Here is a 20,625-nt window from a genome sequence, read left to right on the forward strand (position 1 = left end):
TTCTCAGGTAAATGCAAATGGCTACTCATTTGTTTGTTTTTCAGTCTGCCACGGGGAGTTTTGAATAAAAGCACAAAGGTCATTCTGACATACCTCATCCTCTTTCATGCTATTTGCTTTTCATGGTTCGGCTCAGTTGCCACACTAGTTATTTCTTAACCTTTGTATTGAGACAGCAGAGTTGGGGAGGTTAAAATATTAATCTTTGAACAACATGAAAACAGTTAAAAACACGTTGTGATAAATATGTTTCCCAAATTAAGTTTTATTTAAATGACGTGCAATGCATAATTGTATTTTATGGGAGACGAGCACTTTAACTCTTAAACTGCTGTCCTATAGAATGTAAGTACAAAAGAACCCTGGCCTGATAGTTCCTGTGTATCCCCACACTATATTCCCCTCCATCTGACCAACACTTACACCCTGTGTTCAGCACATGAACTACACCCTCCTCCTCCTCACATGGTTTAGAGCAACTCCAAGACACACGACCACGAGAAAAATAAAACCTCTTTTGATTTTTTTATTATATCAAAATACAAAAATTTGAGAGGAAAAATTTTGTATGGGACTAAGCATTTGAAATGATATGGTGACATGAATACATCACTGCTTTCATATTCTCACAGACATGCCATAGATAAGAGCATAGATCATGTGCGAGGCCCATGTCTACGTCATGATGAGCCACCAAGATTGAGCCCGTGCATTTTCCCTATGAAGGTTTTTCATGGTGACTGTCACTTATTATTCAGACCAGTTAGTAACAGGCCATGAGTGTGTTTTTTTTTTTAAATCACATAGTTCATTCAGGTTTCTGTTTACTCAATAAAGAAAGGAGATCAATGGCAGTTGAACATGAAGAGTGAGTAAGACATGATCTCAGACAATACAGAATTCACTGGACAGCAGTGGCAAACAAGAGAAAAGTAATACAAATATTATACATAAGGCTTTGGTACAGCACCATACAGTATGAGTTAATTGATTGCTCACAAACGAAAAGTTAATTGAAGCAGAAGACCTGATGTAGTGACAGAACAGAATGACAGTCTAAAAAACGGACAAAAAGCTAAACATCAGGTTATTGTTTTAAAAAAGAGAAAAGTAAAAAAATGTCTTTGCTTTGAATATTTACATATGAACATTAAAGACCATTATGGAGACAAATTATGTACAAAAGAAAACAACAAGAATAAACATACAATACAGAATGTAAACATGTGATGTACAGCACAGAGTTCAGTGGATGACAGTGAAATGAAATGTATTAAATTTTCTTCCTTTTTAAGCACTACTTGGTTTGCTTGAGTATGAGCATTAGCTAAAACAGTCAACAATGTAGTGCTTATTGTAGCCTACAATAATAATAATAATACATTCTAGTTTCTCAGTGCTGGTACACATGAAAAAACAGAGAATATAGAAAATACTACATTTTTCTATTTTCCATCCAATAACAACCAGCTCAGATGTCCATGAATGATTGCTAAATAGGCGTTTTTTAAAGTCTTTTTTGTATTGTCTCTACATGCAAGATTAATACAATAAAAAATCAAATAGGTTTCTAAGTATCATCCTACCAGCACCGAGTGATGCCCTAAAAGCATGTAAGCAGAAAATTGGAGAAAAAAAAAAAATGAAAAAAAAAATTTAACTAACAGTACGTCCAAAGCAGCCCTCTTAAAACACTGTACATGTTTCTGTTGAATATGCAAAAAAGAGCCCGGAAGACAACATCCATTCGTAAAAACCCATGTGGAGGATAACTTAAGCCTTCCCAATCAATGCCTTTTTAACCAGGAGAATCAGCAGTAATAAATACAAACGTGGTCTGATGACTACTCATGGCTATACTGTACAGTTGTAGTAGGAAATCTATTGTCAAAAAACAGTGGCAAGATGATGCGAGACAGATCTTTTTCCCTGCCTCCCTGCAGTAGTGTGCTTGAAAAACAGTGCTGTTAACCAAAGATGGTAGACCTACAGGAAGTGTGTAGAAAAATGTCCCCTTCTCATGACCTGACGATGCTCTCAGATTCCCTCCCATGTGTCCGTGGGTTGTACTAAAGTCTAAATCAGGTTTATGTTTCTCCTTTTTAGGCTGGGTTAATATTCTCAGTATCATCAGAGATATACTTTAGAGAGGGTACCTTGGAAGCACAGACAGACATTGCAAACACACTATAGAAAACAGGTAATTTTTGAGTTCATTTGAATGTCGCAAAGTCTCTATTATTCAAGGTTATACTACTATTTTCCAGTATTGTCTATCACTGTCATCACACCATGAAACTGTAACAATAAGAACCGATAGTGACTACCAGAGCGAGTTAGTTGCTCAAACACACAGGAGTGTGTCTGACACGAAGTTGCTTTGTGAACAGAAAAAATAAAATAAAATCGTCAGACCTCTAATCTACAGCACCACAAAGTTAAACATAGCACCAAGTCGTAATGTTCAAAGCAACTATGCCCTAACACACTTGTCTGTATCAAACTAATGTAAACACAATTTCCTCCACAGCACGTTTTTTACATGACTATAGCATGTCTGTGACTCTTAGAAAAAACATGTCCTTTAGTTTTATTTGCTTTGGACTCCTGAAGGCGACGGATCTGAAGTGAATTTACATGTGTGCTCATGAACGGGCGAAATACAGAATTACTTAGTTCCAGAAATATTGTTATATAGGGCAACACACTTCTGCTTCTAAAGCTTTTTCAAATGGGCATTCACATACTATACATCCGAGGAAATACTACTTAACTTGTGCAGCCAGCGGGCTATGGCAATAATACATTGTACGGTACTAACATTAAGGTTTTCTTTTATTTTCAGATAAAATAATATCTGCTAAAATATAACAAAAGAGGCACCTTAAAATGTTTTAGAAACATTATCCACTTAAAGCCGTACTGTAAGCAAATACTTTGATATATAATCTAATTTCTTAGGGACCCCTCCCTTCTTTTCATACATCCTCTTACAAGAACTGATTCCTGTAAAACATGGTTTTGATTTATCTTTACAAATACAATACATACCATGTACAGTAAATAACAAATATAGATTTTTTTTCCTCCAAATATCTTACTGTACATGAAACCAATTTGCTAAAGTAGAATATGCACTTTGACGCTCACTTTTCAGGCAATCACCGCTCTCTCACTTGTCAAAAGAGATTACAGATTAAGCAGACATTGAGTCGATTCATTCATGTGGATACTCTGATTTGTTAGTAGCAGATAGACTGATATCTGATGTGTTTTTGAACTGGTGTAGGCCTTAATAAGAAATCAGCAGTTTTTGTCGTCGACGAACAAAGGAGCTCGGGTTAGTTATTACAGGAAAGCGAAACGTTTTTGACTTTGCGTGCCAACTGCTTATCTTACCAATCGCAGCCGCACTTCCAACAACATAATGAGTCATTCAATGTACTGTGACATCGGGACATTCATTTCCTGTACAGCAAAACATACATTCAATATCGGTTAGTGTTGAAAAATTAACAAACATACAGATAAGTAGCTAGCAAGTAATATACAGTTGTTAAATACAAACAGTCAGGGTGGCCATTTTTTGAATATTTCTCATTGCTTTTGAACAGCTTTTTGAAGCAAATCACATTCTCCTTTAAACATTTCTTGTTAAACATTAACACTATGTCCGAACATGTACAGCACTTACTGTACTTTTCCACTGGATTTATTTGCCTTCTTTGAGTCTACATTTCTTTTTTCTTCCTCTCATTTGTCTTTTCTGATTCTGTCCTATTACTTGGATATACACAGCTGAAACAGGTATCCGTTTAAAGATAAATAAACAAAAAAAATAAAATAAACAAGAGTTATGCATCCTCCGTAGCATTTTCTCTCATTTGTCCTTGGCAGAGAAAGTAAAAACACACATTGTATCGGATTCTCTCACTCCCCCCTGGAGAGAAAAAGTATGAGAAGGCAAAGGAAAAAGGCAGTTTATGTTTAAAAAAAACGAGAGAGAAAAGGCAGAAAAAGGCACCTCGACACGTGCCATGTTTCACAAATGATTCCTTAATAATGAAATATATACGACAGTACACTTCACAATTCATCACCCTGTTCTTCTAAAGCCAACAAGTCCAACCTCTGATGAGCATGTGAGTCCCAATATTGTCTCATGAAGGCTACGGCCTGGGTACTAACATGTTGCTAAGACGATAAGTGTCAACACACTGAGCCGCCAAGCACCTAAAATTAAGAAAGTTGTCTAGTGGTTGGTGTTGGATCATGAATCAAAACAAACACAATATGCCGCCATTAATGATAGAAAAAAAGCATTTGAAATTTGATACACTTAGGCCATATTATCTATCTGAATGAGCGCTGTTTGTGTGTGTGTGTGTGTGTGTGTGTGTGTGTGTGTGTGCGTGTGTATGTGTGTGTGTGTGACAGATATAAACCTTTTTAGTCTTATGTTTCATTATGTAAAAAGGTTGAGTACGTACAGTATACCACAAGAATTACAGCAACTCTGCGTTTACTCTGAGGTATATTTTGTGGTAAGAACCCTGTGTTTAAATACTGACACTATTTGTATTGTAGGTAAGGTAGACTCATGTCCCTGTGTGAGGATGCACCAGGCTTCACAGTACACTGTATCACTGAAAAACCTAAAGATATGGACCCCTCAATGACCAGTGAGTGAAAAATCTTTAACGTGTTGCGACATACTCAATCAACACATTTTTATTACTGTAGGAGGAAGCTTAATTCCCTTGTTTTACTAGTTATGTACATTATATAAGTCCATTTTCAAGTCAAATTCCTCGGAGACAAGTAGTGGCAACAACTATGAAAGCCATAGTTCTTGTCTTCAAATAAGTTTTCCAACCTCCAGGAGTTTTCAGCTGGATTTTCCCACCCGCTCCTGAAACAACAAACTTTTTAGAGATTATAAGAAAAGTATTAGCTTGGAGCAAGAAGAGTTGAGCTTGTTTTTTTTGTTTTTTTTTGTTTTTTTATCAGGGGCGGTCAGTTAAGTCGAGTCCAATGGCTTGGTGGGCACACAGGTCAGCGTAGAGTCCCATAATTTGGGCCCTCGGAGTCTGCACTGGCCAGAATGCCTGTCTGATCCTCCTCGGACTTCCTGCGGTGCAGTAAGGAGGTCAAATAGAGATAGGGGTTCTTCTTCTTTTGCTTTTTCCTCTTTCTATGGAGGCTGAGATCCTTTCCCTCTTGGGGTGTCTGAGATTGCTGCTGGGTCTGAGAGGGACACACACCTTAAGGGAAAAGCACAAGAGTCACATCACTTACATGTTTAAAACATTAAACTAATGCCTTTTTTTCTCTCATACTTGGACAAACCTGATCTCCTTCCGGAGGTTGCGTTGTTATTGTTGTTAGTGGCCACACCCTTGGCTTTAGTAATACAGTGTTGTAGCAGTGCTGGTAAGCTCTCAGACCCGGCAGGATCACTAGACGCACCTAGAGGTTCCCTGTGAAGAGCAGAGACAGCACAGCAAACATAGTCCTGCATTAATCCAACAAGCTTCTTCAGGTACATCTCAGAATTGTACAAATTGACACTATCTTATGATTTAATGAGCTCTTGAACATCTACTGAGAGCCCTTTCTTTAAGATGGTGAATTTCCATTTACTATCTGCATTGATGGACGAGAAAAGTTAGACAATGAACGTGAAAGAGAGCAGTAGAGAGAGAAAGACAGAAAGGCATGGAGAAAGAAGTTGATATAAGATGGCAGTGGATTTGTTGAATTTATTGGCTAGCTGAGTTCCCTTTCAAACAATCATTACATTAAAGACCCAGTGCAGGATTTACAAGAATTATGGGTAAAAAAAATTGAAGGGAGTAGAATTGTGGTACAAAATGAAAAACTTTGTATTCATAGCTCATGTCAGGTTTAGGCAATAATGACAATTTCTGAGCTCACTCAGCGTTGGGTCTTTAAATAGTGACTGCTTAAGAGATGCTGGACGAATTGGTCTACTTGCTGTATAAAACTCATAAAATGAAAATAATGTATGGAACTGTATAATAACAGTTCCTGTAACAATGGACACTCATTGAGCATCACTTTGAAGTTCTTCAAATACCTATTTCTGCTTTTTTTTTTCAGAAGATGCTTCTGCATGTGTGGGTAGTTTATAAAAAAAAAACACTTTGGAAACTATTTTCATTTCATGAGTGATACTTGCTACATTTAATGAAAAAAAACAAAAAACAATGATCAGTCTGTTAAAAGAAAACAAAAATCACATTTAATAGGAGTACTGTCACATTCATAGTTTGTAGATCAGCAGTTTTACCTCATAACCAATACTCGGGTTTTGTTGTCCATCTCTCTTAGAAAGATGCATTAAAGTTAATTGAAATCCAAAAATCCTCACAAACTCTCAACATTTAAGTCAAGGTTTGAGCGGCTTCATTTTGATTCAGGGCATTTGAAAGAACTAAATACAAGCAGCGTCATAACCTGACTTAATGTTGCATTAAGTCAGGTTGTTGTGCCAAACATGTATGGATTAAAAAGGCATAGAAACACAAAGCTTTAGAGACGCTGTCCATGACTTGTCACTGTGGAGAGAGAGATTGAGAGCCATTAGCGGAGAGGGGGGGACAAATGTGAGAATTCCTGAACAGATAGAGAACATTTCCATTATCACATTAACTGTGTGCAGAGGCCACAGCGTGTTAAAGAGCGTACATTTCCATAGACATGAACACTGTACAGCACACTTTCATAAACATGAACACTGCGTACAGAGGCTTCACCATGCTGACGGGAGGAGATGGCAGGAAGAGGAAATGGCCGTTAAAGAACAAGTCACATGACAGGAAGAGGAAATGGCCATTAAAAACAGTCACATGACAGAAAAAACGAAAGCACTTAGGACAACGAATGTAACAAAGAATTTAGTTGGAGAATTGTTGTTATTTGTTTGGTCATAGAGAGAAGTTTAGAGAATGCATGCATGGCATTTTGCACATGGAACAAAACTTTAAAGGGGAATACTCCAGTCTATCATTCATGTGCGTCCTCTATTGATTCAAGGCTTTTAGATGTTCTTCTATTTTTTGATGCAGGGAAACATGTCTGTATTCAAACAATCAAAAGACAAAAATGCTTCTCCACAGTCCAAAAACACTCCTCCTGCTTGCTCACAAGCCTAATTACTGCAGCCGAGGCCACAGCAGGCTTACTGTGCCGTGAAAGTGTATTGACAAATGTGTCCTGCAGTCATTATTACCATTAGTCGTACTTCACTTGAATCCAGCACAGAGGCACAACCCAAAGCGATTCCCCTTTAAAGGAGAGAGTGATTAGAGCCCTCCCCCTGCTGACCCCTCCCCTCTCAGACATGGGTCCGACCCTTACCTATTGCGGCGTAGGGGACCGGGTCACAACGCTGCCCAGATAGCTGAGATCAATCAAAAACAAATCACGTAAGACCCTTACCCTCTATAAAGCAGCAGCAGCCCTATAAGCTACCTTCCCTTAAAGGCCAGTGATAGTGCAGGAGCAAGTCTCTGCTTCATGGCTTTAGCCATTGTGTGATTGTAGCTTCTAGGGTTGTGAGGTGGGTGTGAGGGGGCGCAGGAATGTGTGCAGCAAAAAATGCCAATGGGCTTAACACTAGATCAGTCTCAGTTATGTTTTCATGTAGGCGAGAATGTAGCATGAAAGCTCCTGGTTTATTTCTAATAACCTGTATCAAAGAGGGACTCTTCTATTAGATTGTTGACTGCCGAAGGAAAATAACTTTCATATGAGACTTACTTGTGGTTATCATCAGGAGAAACTGGTTGATGATCAAACTTTTTTTTTGGAATAAATATTTGATAAGGCAATCATTATTGACATTAAATGTATGAATTACAACTGCTTTATAAGCCATCATAATATATTTTGGGTTGCCAGGGTCAGGCTTGCCTCCACCCAAGATCGATCTAAGCTGCATGATAAACAACTTTCCCACAATCCTCTTGCATGTTTGTAAGGAAAAATGCCTTTAAAGCTACCCTCTAAATGGAATGACAGAAAGAGTAACAATTCCTTTTGATTACACCTGTAAATCACACTTAGTGATATTACCATTTCTGGTCTGTGTTGTAGGCAATTCTTCTCTCTTGAAGTCTACTTATTTGCAGAATGTGTACTTGAGGTTCCTTGTGGAGGAGACCTCAGTCAACACATCCAACTGGGGCCGAACACAAATGGGTTAAGGGGCAAATACAGTCGGTTGCCACTGAAATGATCTGTTTCCTAACTTGGAAACCTGAATGATTTCATGAAGTTGGGCCAATCTGGGTCAATTATAGCCTAATTGGGAATCACCATTACCAGTGTTGACTGCCGAAATGGTGTGCCCACTTCTTGCCCAAGTATATTGTCCTTGTGCAATCCAACATCAACTCAAAGATCCCACTGACCACCCATTGACCAGCACAATGGACGAGTGGCATCTCTGTGTGGTGGAGCAGTATTGGCAGTATTTTGACCCGAGCAATATTTTTGGCTGGAGTAATGTATAAACAGCAGTTAACCTGCAAGCAGGACTGAAGGCTGGCAGTGCAGTACTGCAAATGTTCGCCACAAATCTAGCACACTTGGCAAATGTATTTGACTTTGTTGACGCACAGAAGCTGTAATCCATTGTTTCACAGCGTTTAATCAATTTCCAACCTGGCAACCCAAAAACTAATTTTTTTAACAATGACTTAATGATTGCTACCCAAAAAGAATGTATGAACATGTTTTACTTTTAATGAAATCATTACCTACAAGTATTAAGTATTTATGAAGGTGGAATTATCAGAAAATGTTCTCTGAATGTAATAAAGTGTGAGAACAGTGTTATGGTTCAGCAAATATTTTACTTGTTAGCAAGTTGAGCATTAATATAACTTCTGGAAATGATTCACAAATTACATTTTTACTTGGCAAAGCTGTTCAAATTAAACTTTTATCAATCAGTGAAATCTTGTACAGTTCAACGTTTCAGTGTTCAAAACTAAGGACTGAAGAAAAAGCACATCTTTAATAACAGTAAACTTGGGGGTGAGGTACTTCTACTACACCGTTCTACTACTGCATATCTGAACTTTTTATCTGTATGTCTCTGTTGTGTAGAGCTAATCAGATTAAACGAGCTATCAATGACAAATACAAAACATTATCAAATTGAGATTTCACATGCTTTAGGTAACTTTCATTTTTATGAATATATACAATGGGTGCTAAATGCTATTACATGCCCTCTGCATATTAAAGTGCAATATGCATCTTAATAGTGTCTTAATGAAGTAAAACTGGATAAATAGTGAGGATATTTGGAACTGAGAGCAGACGAGGAGACAAGTCTCCCCTTTATATATAAATGTGCGACTATTCTCTATTGGAGTGGATCACCTACCCTGAGGCTGATATCTGGAGCTGAGAGGGCTCTGAGGGCAGCATCTCCTCCTCTGTCCTTCTCTGGGATGGCCTCTGCCCGAACACATCCCTGCCCTCCAGAGGGGGAGAGGGGGACTGGGAGGGGTAACTGGCTGCAGTAGAGGCATACGACATGTGGGCGTGGTAACTGGGGCTGGGCTGCCTGGCACCCTGACTCTGAGTGGGGGAGGTGGTCAGGGAGGACCTCCGGGAGAAACTGACAGTGGCCGAGGGCTGCAGGGTGATCTCAGACATCTCCAAAGACCGAGAGGTGCGGAGGATGCTGGGGCGTGGAGGGGGCCGGACTAGAATGTCTGGGGAGCCCGGCTGAGTGCTAAGGGGGCTTTGTGAAAGAGGTGAGAGGCGGGATGGCTGGAGTACTAGAGGGGGGAGGCTGGGGTCTGCCCGGCGCCCCGCCCTCGGGCTGAGCCAGGACTGAGGGCTACTACTGGGGGCTGTGCTTGGGCTCCCTGTGCGGGCTGCCGGGTCAGGGTAAGGCAACACTGGTACACCCACACCGTGGGCCGTGTGTCTGAGCTGGCCGAGACTTTGGGCCTGTTGCATAGCTAAACGCCTAACCGGAGGCCCCAGGGGCCGGTCTCTGCCCGGGGGAGCCATAGGGACCTCCAGCTGTAGGAGTCCAGGGCTGGTTGGATCCTTTAGGGAAGGGTAGTGTAGATGACTAGGGGGGAGGGAGTGAGGAGAGTATGATGGTGGGTCAGGGAGGTCCTGGTGGTGATGTAAGGGATGGTGGGGTGGGTATATGAACCGTGGACCTTCTAGACCCAGGAAGGGTAACTCATGAGGCTGCCAGCTTTCAGGTGAGCGAGGAGGAGGGCTGTGAGTGTGTGACAGAGAATGGCCAGAGGCGGTGTACTGATGATGCTCCATCTCTCCACTCTCCTCAGGGATGGAGGGGTAACCAAAGGGCCCCTCGGCGGTGCCTGGGGGGGAGGACAGAGCGGAGCTACGCGGGCTGATGTCAGGCATGTAGAATGGTGGTGGGATCCCTGATTCACCGCGGCTGCCTAGATACCCATAAAATGGGCCCTGGGGAAAGCCCCTGTAGCGGGAGGCGGGGGCCTGCCCTGAGGCGTGAAGTGCACTGCCCTCTGCAAAGCTCATACCTTCCATGGGCCTGTGTAGGCGGGGGCTGTAGTTGGGGGGCTGCGTTGACTCCAGGCTGGAGGACGTTGGGGAGAGTTGTGGTCGTAGCGTGGGCATGATGGGCGGCAGAGGCCCGGGGTCAAAATCATTCTCCTCATCAGACTGCCGGAACTCAGGGTACATGTCAGACTCCTCTGCGAAGGGAAAGCCCTGGATGCGGCGATGTGGCGGGCTTCTCTCCATGACGAAGCGACCGTCAGGGCCGCGACTTATCAGCTCAATCGGTGTGGTGACCTCAGCCTCGTGCTTGGACACACTGTATTTCTTGCTGGCTATGGCACGCTTGGTTTTCTTGTAGAAGGAGAGCTCTTTGTCTCTTTCTCTCTGAGGGCTGGGCAGCTTCCTGACGTACAGGCCTGGACCGTGTGAATCATCCGAAGAAAAAGAGCGGGGTCGAGACGGAGGAGAGCTCTCTGGACTTATCTTCCCCGAAGATAACCTTATAGAAAATGCAGACATGAGACTTAATTCAAAAAGAAAAGGACAAAACCTAAAGTTAAACAGCAAGAAAATATTTAAACAAAAGAAAAATCTCCAATGCCCGAGATAAAAAAAATGCATGAGTGCAACTAACTAAACACGTGAAACAACACGAAGCCAAAGCATTCTAAAAGGCATAAGGAACTACATTAAGACAATGAGCAGTTCATGGTAGCAGCAGCATCCTGATAGCACAGCAGTATGAACCAAGCCAGAATGACAGGATGAGAAAAGAACCAATGACGCAACCATGACAACAGTACCACAGATCCCTTGAATCTACACCCTCTTGAGCAGACGTAAGACTAATTTCCATATGCTGCACCAAATGTTGATGTGAGGAAAGCAGATGACATTAACCAGGCCTCATTTGCCCACACCAGGAGCAGCATAGTAGACACTTACTCAGTCCCTGAATGCATCAGGTAACATACATTATAAGAGTGCATATACAGTACACTGAACTGAACCGTACATGCAGCTGAGCTAATGCACTTAAATACCTGCATGGTGCGTGAAAGTCTGTGCATGCAAATAGGCTTCACTAAAACAGTCATTGTCAGTTCATCATTTCTATGCAATGTATTAAATAACCATGCAGCCAAGCCAGTGCAGTAAAGCACACTCTGTATTTGGGTGCAGGCAGGCACTCACAGGGGGCTGGCGGGCGGGGGCAAGAAACTGCTCCTGGCAGGCTCGTCCCAGCAGGGCTCTACCCCTGGCAAGGGGGTGAGAGGAGGCCTGCGATGGGAGACAAATGACATGGGCCTGGTTCATCTTTGACTATGCCACTAACAGGGAGAATGAAAACTTCCTGATCTAGAGGGATCCTTTCATCAGACTAAACAAATGATTGACCTAAAGTGTAAGGCAAATAATCTATTCTTGAATGGGATTTCGACATATTATTGTCTCTAATTATCTTCGTTTGTTGTTGTAGTGCGGTCATACATGTACACAGACAAGACAAATACACACATGTAGCAGATACTGTACAATTAATGTGCAGCTTAACAAAAAATAGCATTTCTTAACATTTAGAACCATGCAGAAAGCACACAGCGTTTGAGGTTAAAGAATACAGATGGATCAAAAATCAATACACATATTGCAGCCTGGACACTCCTGGTAATGTGCTTAAAATGCTGACGTGGCTTGTTTGAACTTTGCTTTATTTGCCCACCATCCGCTAGAGGCTGCTACTGTTCATGCTCTTGTACACCTTTTATATAGATTAAACTTAAAAATTAAGCTCTCATCTAAATTCACTGGAGAACCCGTACTGGGAGTGTGTGCATGTACGTGTGCCATAATAAGGTGCTAAAATATACTTGCCGGTTTCCAGGTGTCTTTTGCTTCAAAATAAACTTAACTGGTTGCTCTTTAAACAGTTTCACTGTTTATTATAGTGATTTTTTTTAGCATTTAAAATCATGCACAGGAAGAGGAAATATGTTTAAAGGTGCATTAGAACATGCACAGAAGCAGCCTCCTCTGGCAGACTGCACGGGCTCCTTTGTTGACTCTACTTACGGTGACTCAATGCTTTTCCTGAAGTGTGTCACCGACAATGGAGGATCTGAGAGGACAACAAAACACATGACTGTGAGTATACAGGCCCCGTAAGAAAAAGCTGTAATTTTTAAAGCACTTATAGTTGTGTTCTTCTCTCTGTGCAGACATTGTGCGATTCTCTGTAGAAATGTGACAGCCTTTGCATTTGTTTTTAATTGTCTGCTCTTTTTTGAGTCTGTTTAAATGTGTTTATGCAATTCTTTGTAGTTGTTTGTTGTCTCGTATTTATGTATCTCCCTTTTTAATTGCCTTAGATCAAAATTCATTTTAAACACAACATCTGGAAAAGGCAGTAACCCATTCAGTATTCCCCCCAATGTCAGACATGTACTGTGTTTATTACATAAATAACAGGTTGAAAGGAGACTGACCTGGTTTACGTTTGAGTTTGCGACGGTGTTGCTTGTTGACAAAGCAAGCAGCCAGAGTGCTGAACAGTACTGCCGCTGCCAGGAAACAGATAGTTGCCACCACACCTGCAACCACAGGCCGTGCCAGCCCCTCATCAGGCAACTCTGCGGGGGGGAAGGGATCTGATGTGGCAGACAAGTGGGCAAAAAGAAGTGATTATATTCATAAAATCTCAAAAATCTTTTCCTTACAGTAGCCAAACATTTCTTTTTGTAGTTTGTGATATATTACAAATAGCAAACAGACCCGTGCTGGACACTCCCACTACATTGCTGCTCTCACTAATGAGGTCGTCCATTACAGCCATCACCCGAAACTCATACCAGGATTCCTGTGGAAATAAATACATAATAAATACTTCCTATCACTGCATGGTAAACGGACTAGATTATGGCTAAGGGTAAAAAATAACTTTGTAACTATGTTTTATGACACTAGCTTTTTTCTTTTTCTTTTACATGCTTCAATCAAAGATTCCATATAAGATTAATTATCCGTTAGTTTATATGAATACAGTTCATGGGACTGTAAGATTGTTGACAAAATTGATAATTACTATTTCAACCGAATAGTTTCCAATAATTCTCCAAAGAAAAGAAAAAATGTGACTGACCTGAACGAGGTCTCTAGCGATGAGCTCGGTCTCAGTGGATGGGATAAGGTCATCCAGAATCTCCCACCTCTCCCCGAGGCGAAACTCCATGATATATCGGTCGATGGGTGAAGAGTGGTTTGCTGGAGGGAGCCATGTGAGGAGAACACCGTGCTGCGTGCGATTGGCTGTGAGGCACCGTGGTGGAGTAAGAAGCACCAGTGGTTCTGGGGTACCCAGAGGGGAGCCTGTTGACCAGGACAAGTTAGCCCACAGGAAACGTGTTCAGACTTCAGCCAACAGTCTATGCTTATACCAGAATGATCCTCTGTTAGGGAATACATCATAGTCGAAAATGTTGCCAACAATGTTTACATAAAGACTGGCAAAATTTTAAACACATTTTACCATGCTAGCCACATGATGCTAACATGCTGCCAATGACAATGCTAGCATACTGATGTTGAGCGTGAATAGATCACTTTTTCAATTCAGTACGTTAGGATGATTTGGTAGCTTTTTCATATCATATGTGGTGCTTTAAGTCAGTCAGTTTGAAATATGTAGAACCCTCTGAGAAAGCAGAGTGGTTTAGCTCCCTGAATAAACACCTGCACGGTACCCCACCTGACCTTACACAGAATATTGAAACAAAAAATGAAATTATGACAGGTCATGTGACTTTCCATTCTGATGGAGACATGATCTTCCATAAAAATAAAAATAAAAGTGAAAGACGGAATGAGGGACTGTATGCTCAAATAAACAGTATGACTAAGCACCTTATTGTGCCTTTCTTCAGTTGTCTGCTGTCCGACTGTGTGAACTAGGTCAGACATTTGCAAGCCTCATTTAGCCTTTGTCCAATGAGGACAGGTTTTTGTTGGCAATGTGAAGCGGAATTGGGTTAGTACTGTGTAAAACAGAGTTAGTAAAATTTAGGTTTTTTAAAATTTAATTCTCGCCAGGTTGGATATGTCGAGAAAAAAGCTCTATGATAGAATTTATTTCCAAATAGAATAAATGAACCACATTGTACCACACAGACACACACACAGACACACACACAGACACACACACACACACACACACAGACACACACACACACACACACACACGCACACACACACACACACACACACAGACAGAGGACTTTGGATAAGCCTGCCATGATCTGTGCACACTTTTATTCAACACCTTGACGTCTTTGTCCTTCCTTTGTATGATGAAAATTCTATCCATGCACTTTTCCCTGCTCATGCTTTTTTTTTTTGCTGATACATGGATTTTAAATATCATACACCTTAATTCAGTTTCCTTTCAGGCAGAGACTAGGAAATATTGGCGGTGTGCCCTTAGGCATGAGGTGAATTAAAACAAGAATCTTAAACCTGTAAATCTGCTTTACATCAAGACAATATGTGAACAGCAGGATCATATGCCTCTCTCATGGTGGACATTGTTGGCTTGTCAATCTTCGGCGCAACTAATAGCATATAATAGTTGTGCCTTTGTGCATGATTGTTTACCGGCACACCTTATGAACCAGTCCCATCAATAATATCATTAGTAACACCTGTGCCTCTCCTGCTATGTCATCTGTAAATATTTGCAGTGAGGATTATCTACTGTATTGCTTAGCTCATTAAAGCATGAATCAGCTGGTTCCGCCTCTGTCCATGTGTTGGGTGCAGATTTAAGTCATTGTCTGACTCACTTTATGCACATTCTGTTCTCATGAAGACTACAAATCTAAGGCAAATACATTAAATTGCTCATAAAAGCTTGTTTGCTTAGTCATACAGTAACATAATTAAAATGATTTGTTGCCTTTGTTGTTGATATCTGGGGCTTTCTATTTTAAAATCTTCCCTGGAGACAATAAACAGGCTTATAGAAGGCAGCCTAAAGTCCTATTTCTTAATACCAGATCATTATGTAAGAGGATGGATTAAAGCAGTTTGTTGTGAGCGATGATACTGTAAAAGTCTAAATCTGTTTCAAAACATCATACACACTCAAAACACTCAGCAAGAATATGAACTTTAATCAATCTACTGTACTTTCTATATCTCTACATATATTGGGTAAGAAAGTCCTAGAATTCCTTTTTTTGTAAATTTCCTACCTTTTAAATTCAAAAAGAAATACTGCAAATATACATTAATTTAAACATCACTAGAGGGCACTATATTTCATTATGTGTCTGATGCTGTGACAATTATAAATAGTCTCACTGAAGCACAGTGGGTTGATTTCGAAGTCAAGCTGCATTGAACATGGACAGGGAAACCCTTTGATTAAGAACCCACCTGCAGTGTTGACTGTCACAACTTCGCTGAATGGGCCAGTGCCCAGTTTGTTTTGTGCCAACACACTGAACTGGTACTCCGTCCCAGGCTCCAGCCCTGGCACCACCAACCAAGTCTGAGCACCAGAAACTGGCATTGAATGCCAGTCGTGTGGACCGAAGTCTGTTCTCTTAGACCTAAGAACACAAATAAGAAAAAAATTACAATATATAACTGACTCCTACATTTACTTACTCTGAAAATTTTATTATACTGTGGATGAATGCATTAGTTTTGTAGTTAATTTAAGTGGCATGCACCAAAACCTTTTTTATGTGTTCCAGAGGGCAGGATAAAAACTTAGTGAGGCAGCTTTTAGTTCTTGTTCTCGGAGGCAAATGTAGCAATCTAGTGGTTGAGCTGCAGTCTAGCAGCTCAAAATGCTGACATTACAATGAAACTTCATCCCCATAGTCCGGCTTTCAATTTGAATATTTTACAACAACTATTTATCCCATTTAATCATTGATGATATCCTGTTATTGTTTCATAACCTCTTGTGTGTCTGTATTTAATTTGACATTATACTTATGCATTTTATTTTATCATGTACCTTCAGTTTTATTTTCCCATTATCTTTTATTTCCTTCGTGATTGAGCCTTATCCTATGATCTACTGCTGCAATACTGTAGTGGAAAACTATGCCCCTCAGATCAAGGGCTCTTAACAATTCCCCAATCTCTTTTAAATCTTAATGAAGACGAGACAAGGACCGTTCAGAATCAAGTCATGCATCAAGACTCTGAATGAGTCCTCCTGAAAGTGAATGTACAGCAGAATCCCTTAACAGATTTTAAACAGTTTTTACAACCACCGTCCTTTCCCTGAGATGATTGTTGACACAACTTGCACTCCAAAATCTTGCATGGATTTCTTTGTTTATTAAGGCCTTCACCTTTAACCAATCAGAGCTCTGAGCTGTACTTATAGCTCCTGTGAAGAGATTCTAACTGGGTATAAAACAAACTAAAATATATACGTATGCCTCTAAATGAACTACTAAAGCAAATAAGACCATCAGTAACTAAATTGAGTATTTATGTACAGTTTTTTTTAATGCCTGACTTTGGTGCAGTGGGGTAGGTGTCAGATGAAGTGCTGCTGAAATAACCATTTTTACATTTTCTAGCGTAAAACCACCTGATGAGTGATACAACTGACTGATGAAAGAAAGCAGGATGAGATTGTATTTAAAAACAAAAAGCAACTTAGGCATGTAGAATCAGTGAAGAGATGAGATGTACCACTTTTGGCCACAGGGGGGCGGCAACATTTACACAGACTGAAAGTTCTTCACAGGAGCTTTAAGAAATTATACATTATATAATTATGTTTATCGAGACAGGAACAGACTGAAAGTTAAACCAAATAAAGATATGTTAGTACTGAAGAGTTTCCTTAAATTTAGTTGATATTTAACCTAATGACTACAGTTTAACACAATCATTACGAACTCAAACCAGCCTTGTTCTTTTGTTAAATGTATAACCTTTATATAATTACTGTTTTAGTCATTTAAACCACGAATCATTCGTTTGGTTTCAATGTGTCTGGCCCAACAATGGGAAAAAAAACAATTATCTCTCATCAATGTAATATAGGGCTTGGACTTGGATAACTTTGTAGTTTAAACACTGCAGGAAACATTGTTCTCCGTAAGAATGCTTTTGAAATACAATTTCCTATTTGTATTCTACTGAGTCAACAATATGCATGTTTTGTGCATATTGTAAAAAGGCTGGTTATTTTAACATAATGCATATTTAAAAACACGTTCTCTTTTCTGGCAATAATCTAATGCGTATGCAATGTATGATATTGCAGTGACACTCAATCACTTTACCAATATACAGCATAAATTATGGATATGCGTGTCAACAAAAAATCTGAAAAATATGTAGTGAAATATGTAATATATCGTATTATCATAGGTAACAAACACAGGAAGAGAAAAAGAACACCAGACTATTTTCTTACACTCAGACTTGAACGATACAACCTCAATGTGGTGATTCCACCTCTGCAGACTGCAGCCATTGATCTTAAGTGGAGTAAGAGCACTTACACTGGACCGTACCACACAGAGAATGTCTGTTCGAAGCCGCCATCATAACCTGGTTCCCAGGACACATTAGCAAAGGTCGTTGAGGGTAATACATGGATGTTACCAGGAGCGTGTGGGCTGGTGCCTGAGTGATTCACAGAGACAGAGAGAGGGAATAAATGAAAATGAATAAATACTATTCTTCTTATCAGATATGTAAGTTATTACAGTTATAGTATATTATCAGGAATATAGATATCCTGCCAACATGCATGGTGAATAGACATTTTATAGCCACATTTATTCAATTAAAATTAGAGTCAAGTCAATATGAGAGACATGTTATGTTTTTTCACCCCCTAAATGCTGCATCTAGAGTCTCTGTGGATTATGTGATGCTGGCTGAGGTGCTGACCAGTGTAAGGTCAAGTTAAAGAGCAGCGGTGCTGTCTGCAGCTCTGCTAGTCCCACCCACCTAACAGCTGTGCTGTGTGGCCTGAAGCCAGTTACTTCTCACTGCAATAAAAGAGAGAGGGACCTGAGCGTGGTCTGAGGAGCACAGCTGCCTCTACTGCCCTGTGACACCTGTCAGCTGAAGGCTGGTCACGTCGAGGTAGGCGGAGAGCTGCCAGCTGTGCGACAGGATAACGGCTCCATAGGCACTGGGGCAATGGGCTACCGGGGCAGACTTGCTTACATTTTCAGAGGCCTGCAGACAATAAAAAACCTCAGGCCTAAAGAAATAGCTAAAAAACTTTGCACTTCTTGTCAAGGTTAGATAAAAAGAGTAATGACATCGACATATGTATTGTCATTTGTCTATGTGAAAGTAAAGCAAAAAAGACGAGTGAGACTAGTTACCCGATAGTTTTAAGATAAAATAACCTGCTGGTTAGAATCTACAGTACTCTAATCTCATTTCCAGTGTTCAGTATGCACAATTTGGACACATCCAGATCCCCCATCCCCCACCTAGCTATCTCTAATATTTATGCTAAGCAAACAAGCTTCTGGCTGCTTGATAGTTAGTAGACGCGTTAGAGAACTATCAATTCTTTTTTTAAACACTAAAAAAGAAGAAAAAACTTTTTTTCACCAAAATGTGAAACTGCTACTTTAAATCCGTAAAGATTTCCTGTTTTCAGTTGCAATGCTAAGCTAGGCTAAGAGAGTTCTGACTAGAGCTAAATATTAAGCACACAGACATGAGAGGGGTATCAATTTTCTTATATTCTCTTCATTATCCACAACATTTTATTAGTCATAATCTTAAGATAAGTGTCAATACTGGAGAAAGACTCAAGTAAGCAAAGGCCATAATCAACACTACCAATCCAAATTGGATCAGAGAACAGAGAATAGCAGTTACAGTATAAATGCTAATAGTAGAGTAATTAGTCATCAAAATCTCAACCCTACAATTTGCATTAGCTGGTGATAAAGGGAGACCACAGTTGCACCCACAGAACAATTAACTTACAGCTAACTACAATACGATCTACTGAATGTTCAGTTTTAAATCTGCTGCCTTTAGTTGACGTTTATCTGCAGGTGTCAGGAGTATAGGGGGTGGCAAGTGGCGGGGATGGAAATTCAGTTGCAGACCCAGGGATGTCTTAAAGTAATCCAGAAGTACAACTACAAACAAATCATGAGCTATAAGACTGGAGGGAGAAGGCAAAAACAGTACTGAGCAAAAACAAACGAGCTTTGTCAACTAAATAATGCACAGAAAATAAGGAACTAAAACACTACTGCCAAGCAGCTGACTTGAAACTAAATTGTCTGGGACACCCAAGAAACACTTAAAAACACAATAGCTGCCATGGAGGTCTTACAGGAGAACACAAAAGGCCTGAGTAGAAACGAACTACACACAATAGGAAACCCTGTTAGCGCCTCTCTTCCTCTGAAGGTTAGACAATGAGTCAGCACAGAGCACTGGAGTCCAAGAGTATATATGAGCTTCCCACACCTGGTCTTAATCTAGGCCAATCAGCCAGACACACAAACACACACACCTGACACTACACTGAGTTCATTCCCTCACCAACCTCACTGAGCAACAAGTGTGAGTACCTGCACAAAAGTTTAAATGTCATTGGGCTCAACAGACAAAGACTGTGGTGGCTGGCTTTATACTTCAGTGAAGTTCCAAAATCAGCCAATAAAATGAGTGTACAAAGCTGTTACAGATAAGATCTGATTAAATGACGCCTGAGGGGAAATTGGAAAGAAGCAAGGTTTTTGAGGGATGAGAGTCTTCTATATGCACGCAACACAGAAAACAGTGGGCTCACAATCAACTCAAAAATAACCACAGAAGAGTTGAGTTGAGAGTTGACAGGTAAGAGCACAGTGCAGATTCATTTTGTACCGATGACCAGGATACGCGTGCTGGCAGTGATGCTTGTGACCACATTGGTGGCTACACACTCCCATTCTCCATGGTCCTCCTTGCTGAGGGACAGAAACTGTAAGCTGCCGCTGGGTAGGATGTTGTGCTTACTCTTGCTTGGCTTCCCCACCTTTAATGAACATGGAAATCATAGCAATACAGTTA

General features: G+C 40.5%; 1 protein-coding gene across 4 annotated transcripts in view; it reads right to left on the minus strand.

The window, feature by feature from the left end:
* Positions 1-506: 506 nt before the first annotated feature.
* Positions 507-20,625, minus strand: part of igsf9ba (immunoglobulin superfamily, member 9Ba) — a 65,881-nt gene continuing 45,762 nt past the window's right edge. Inside the window, exons 11-21 of one of the 4 annotated variants that reach the window (XM_079353692.1) lie at positions 20,440-20,590; positions 18,084-18,207; positions 15,979-16,154; positions 13,688-13,914; positions 13,321-13,405; positions 13,035-13,196; positions 12,622-12,667; positions 11,743-11,829; positions 9,422-11,047; positions 5,350-5,480; positions 507-5,264 (exon numbers count right to left, since the gene is read on the minus strand). In XM_079353692.1, the coding sequence (XP_079209818.1) occupies positions 5,056-5,264; positions 5,350-5,480; positions 9,422-11,047; positions 11,743-11,829; positions 12,622-12,667; positions 13,035-13,196; positions 13,321-13,405; positions 13,688-13,914; positions 15,979-16,154; positions 18,084-18,207; positions 20,440-20,590 (3,024 nt within the window). In that variant the 3' untranslated portion in view covers positions 507-5,055. Of the gene's footprint in view, positions 5,265-5,349; positions 6,582-7,383; positions 7,427-9,421; positions 11,048-11,742; positions 11,830-12,621; positions 12,668-13,034; positions 13,197-13,320; positions 13,406-13,687; positions 13,915-15,978; positions 16,155-18,083; positions 18,208-20,439; positions 20,591-20,625 lie in introns of those variants that run through there. The other 3 variants (XM_079353694.1, XM_079353695.1, XM_079353693.1) reach the window with 3 other exon arrangements.

The sequence above is a fragment of the Symphodus melops genome (assembly GCF_947650265.1).
Source record: "Symphodus melops genome assembly, chromosome: 10".
In the NCBI taxonomy this organism is placed as follows: Eukaryota; Metazoa; Chordata; class Actinopteri; order Labriformes; family Labridae; genus Symphodus; species Symphodus melops.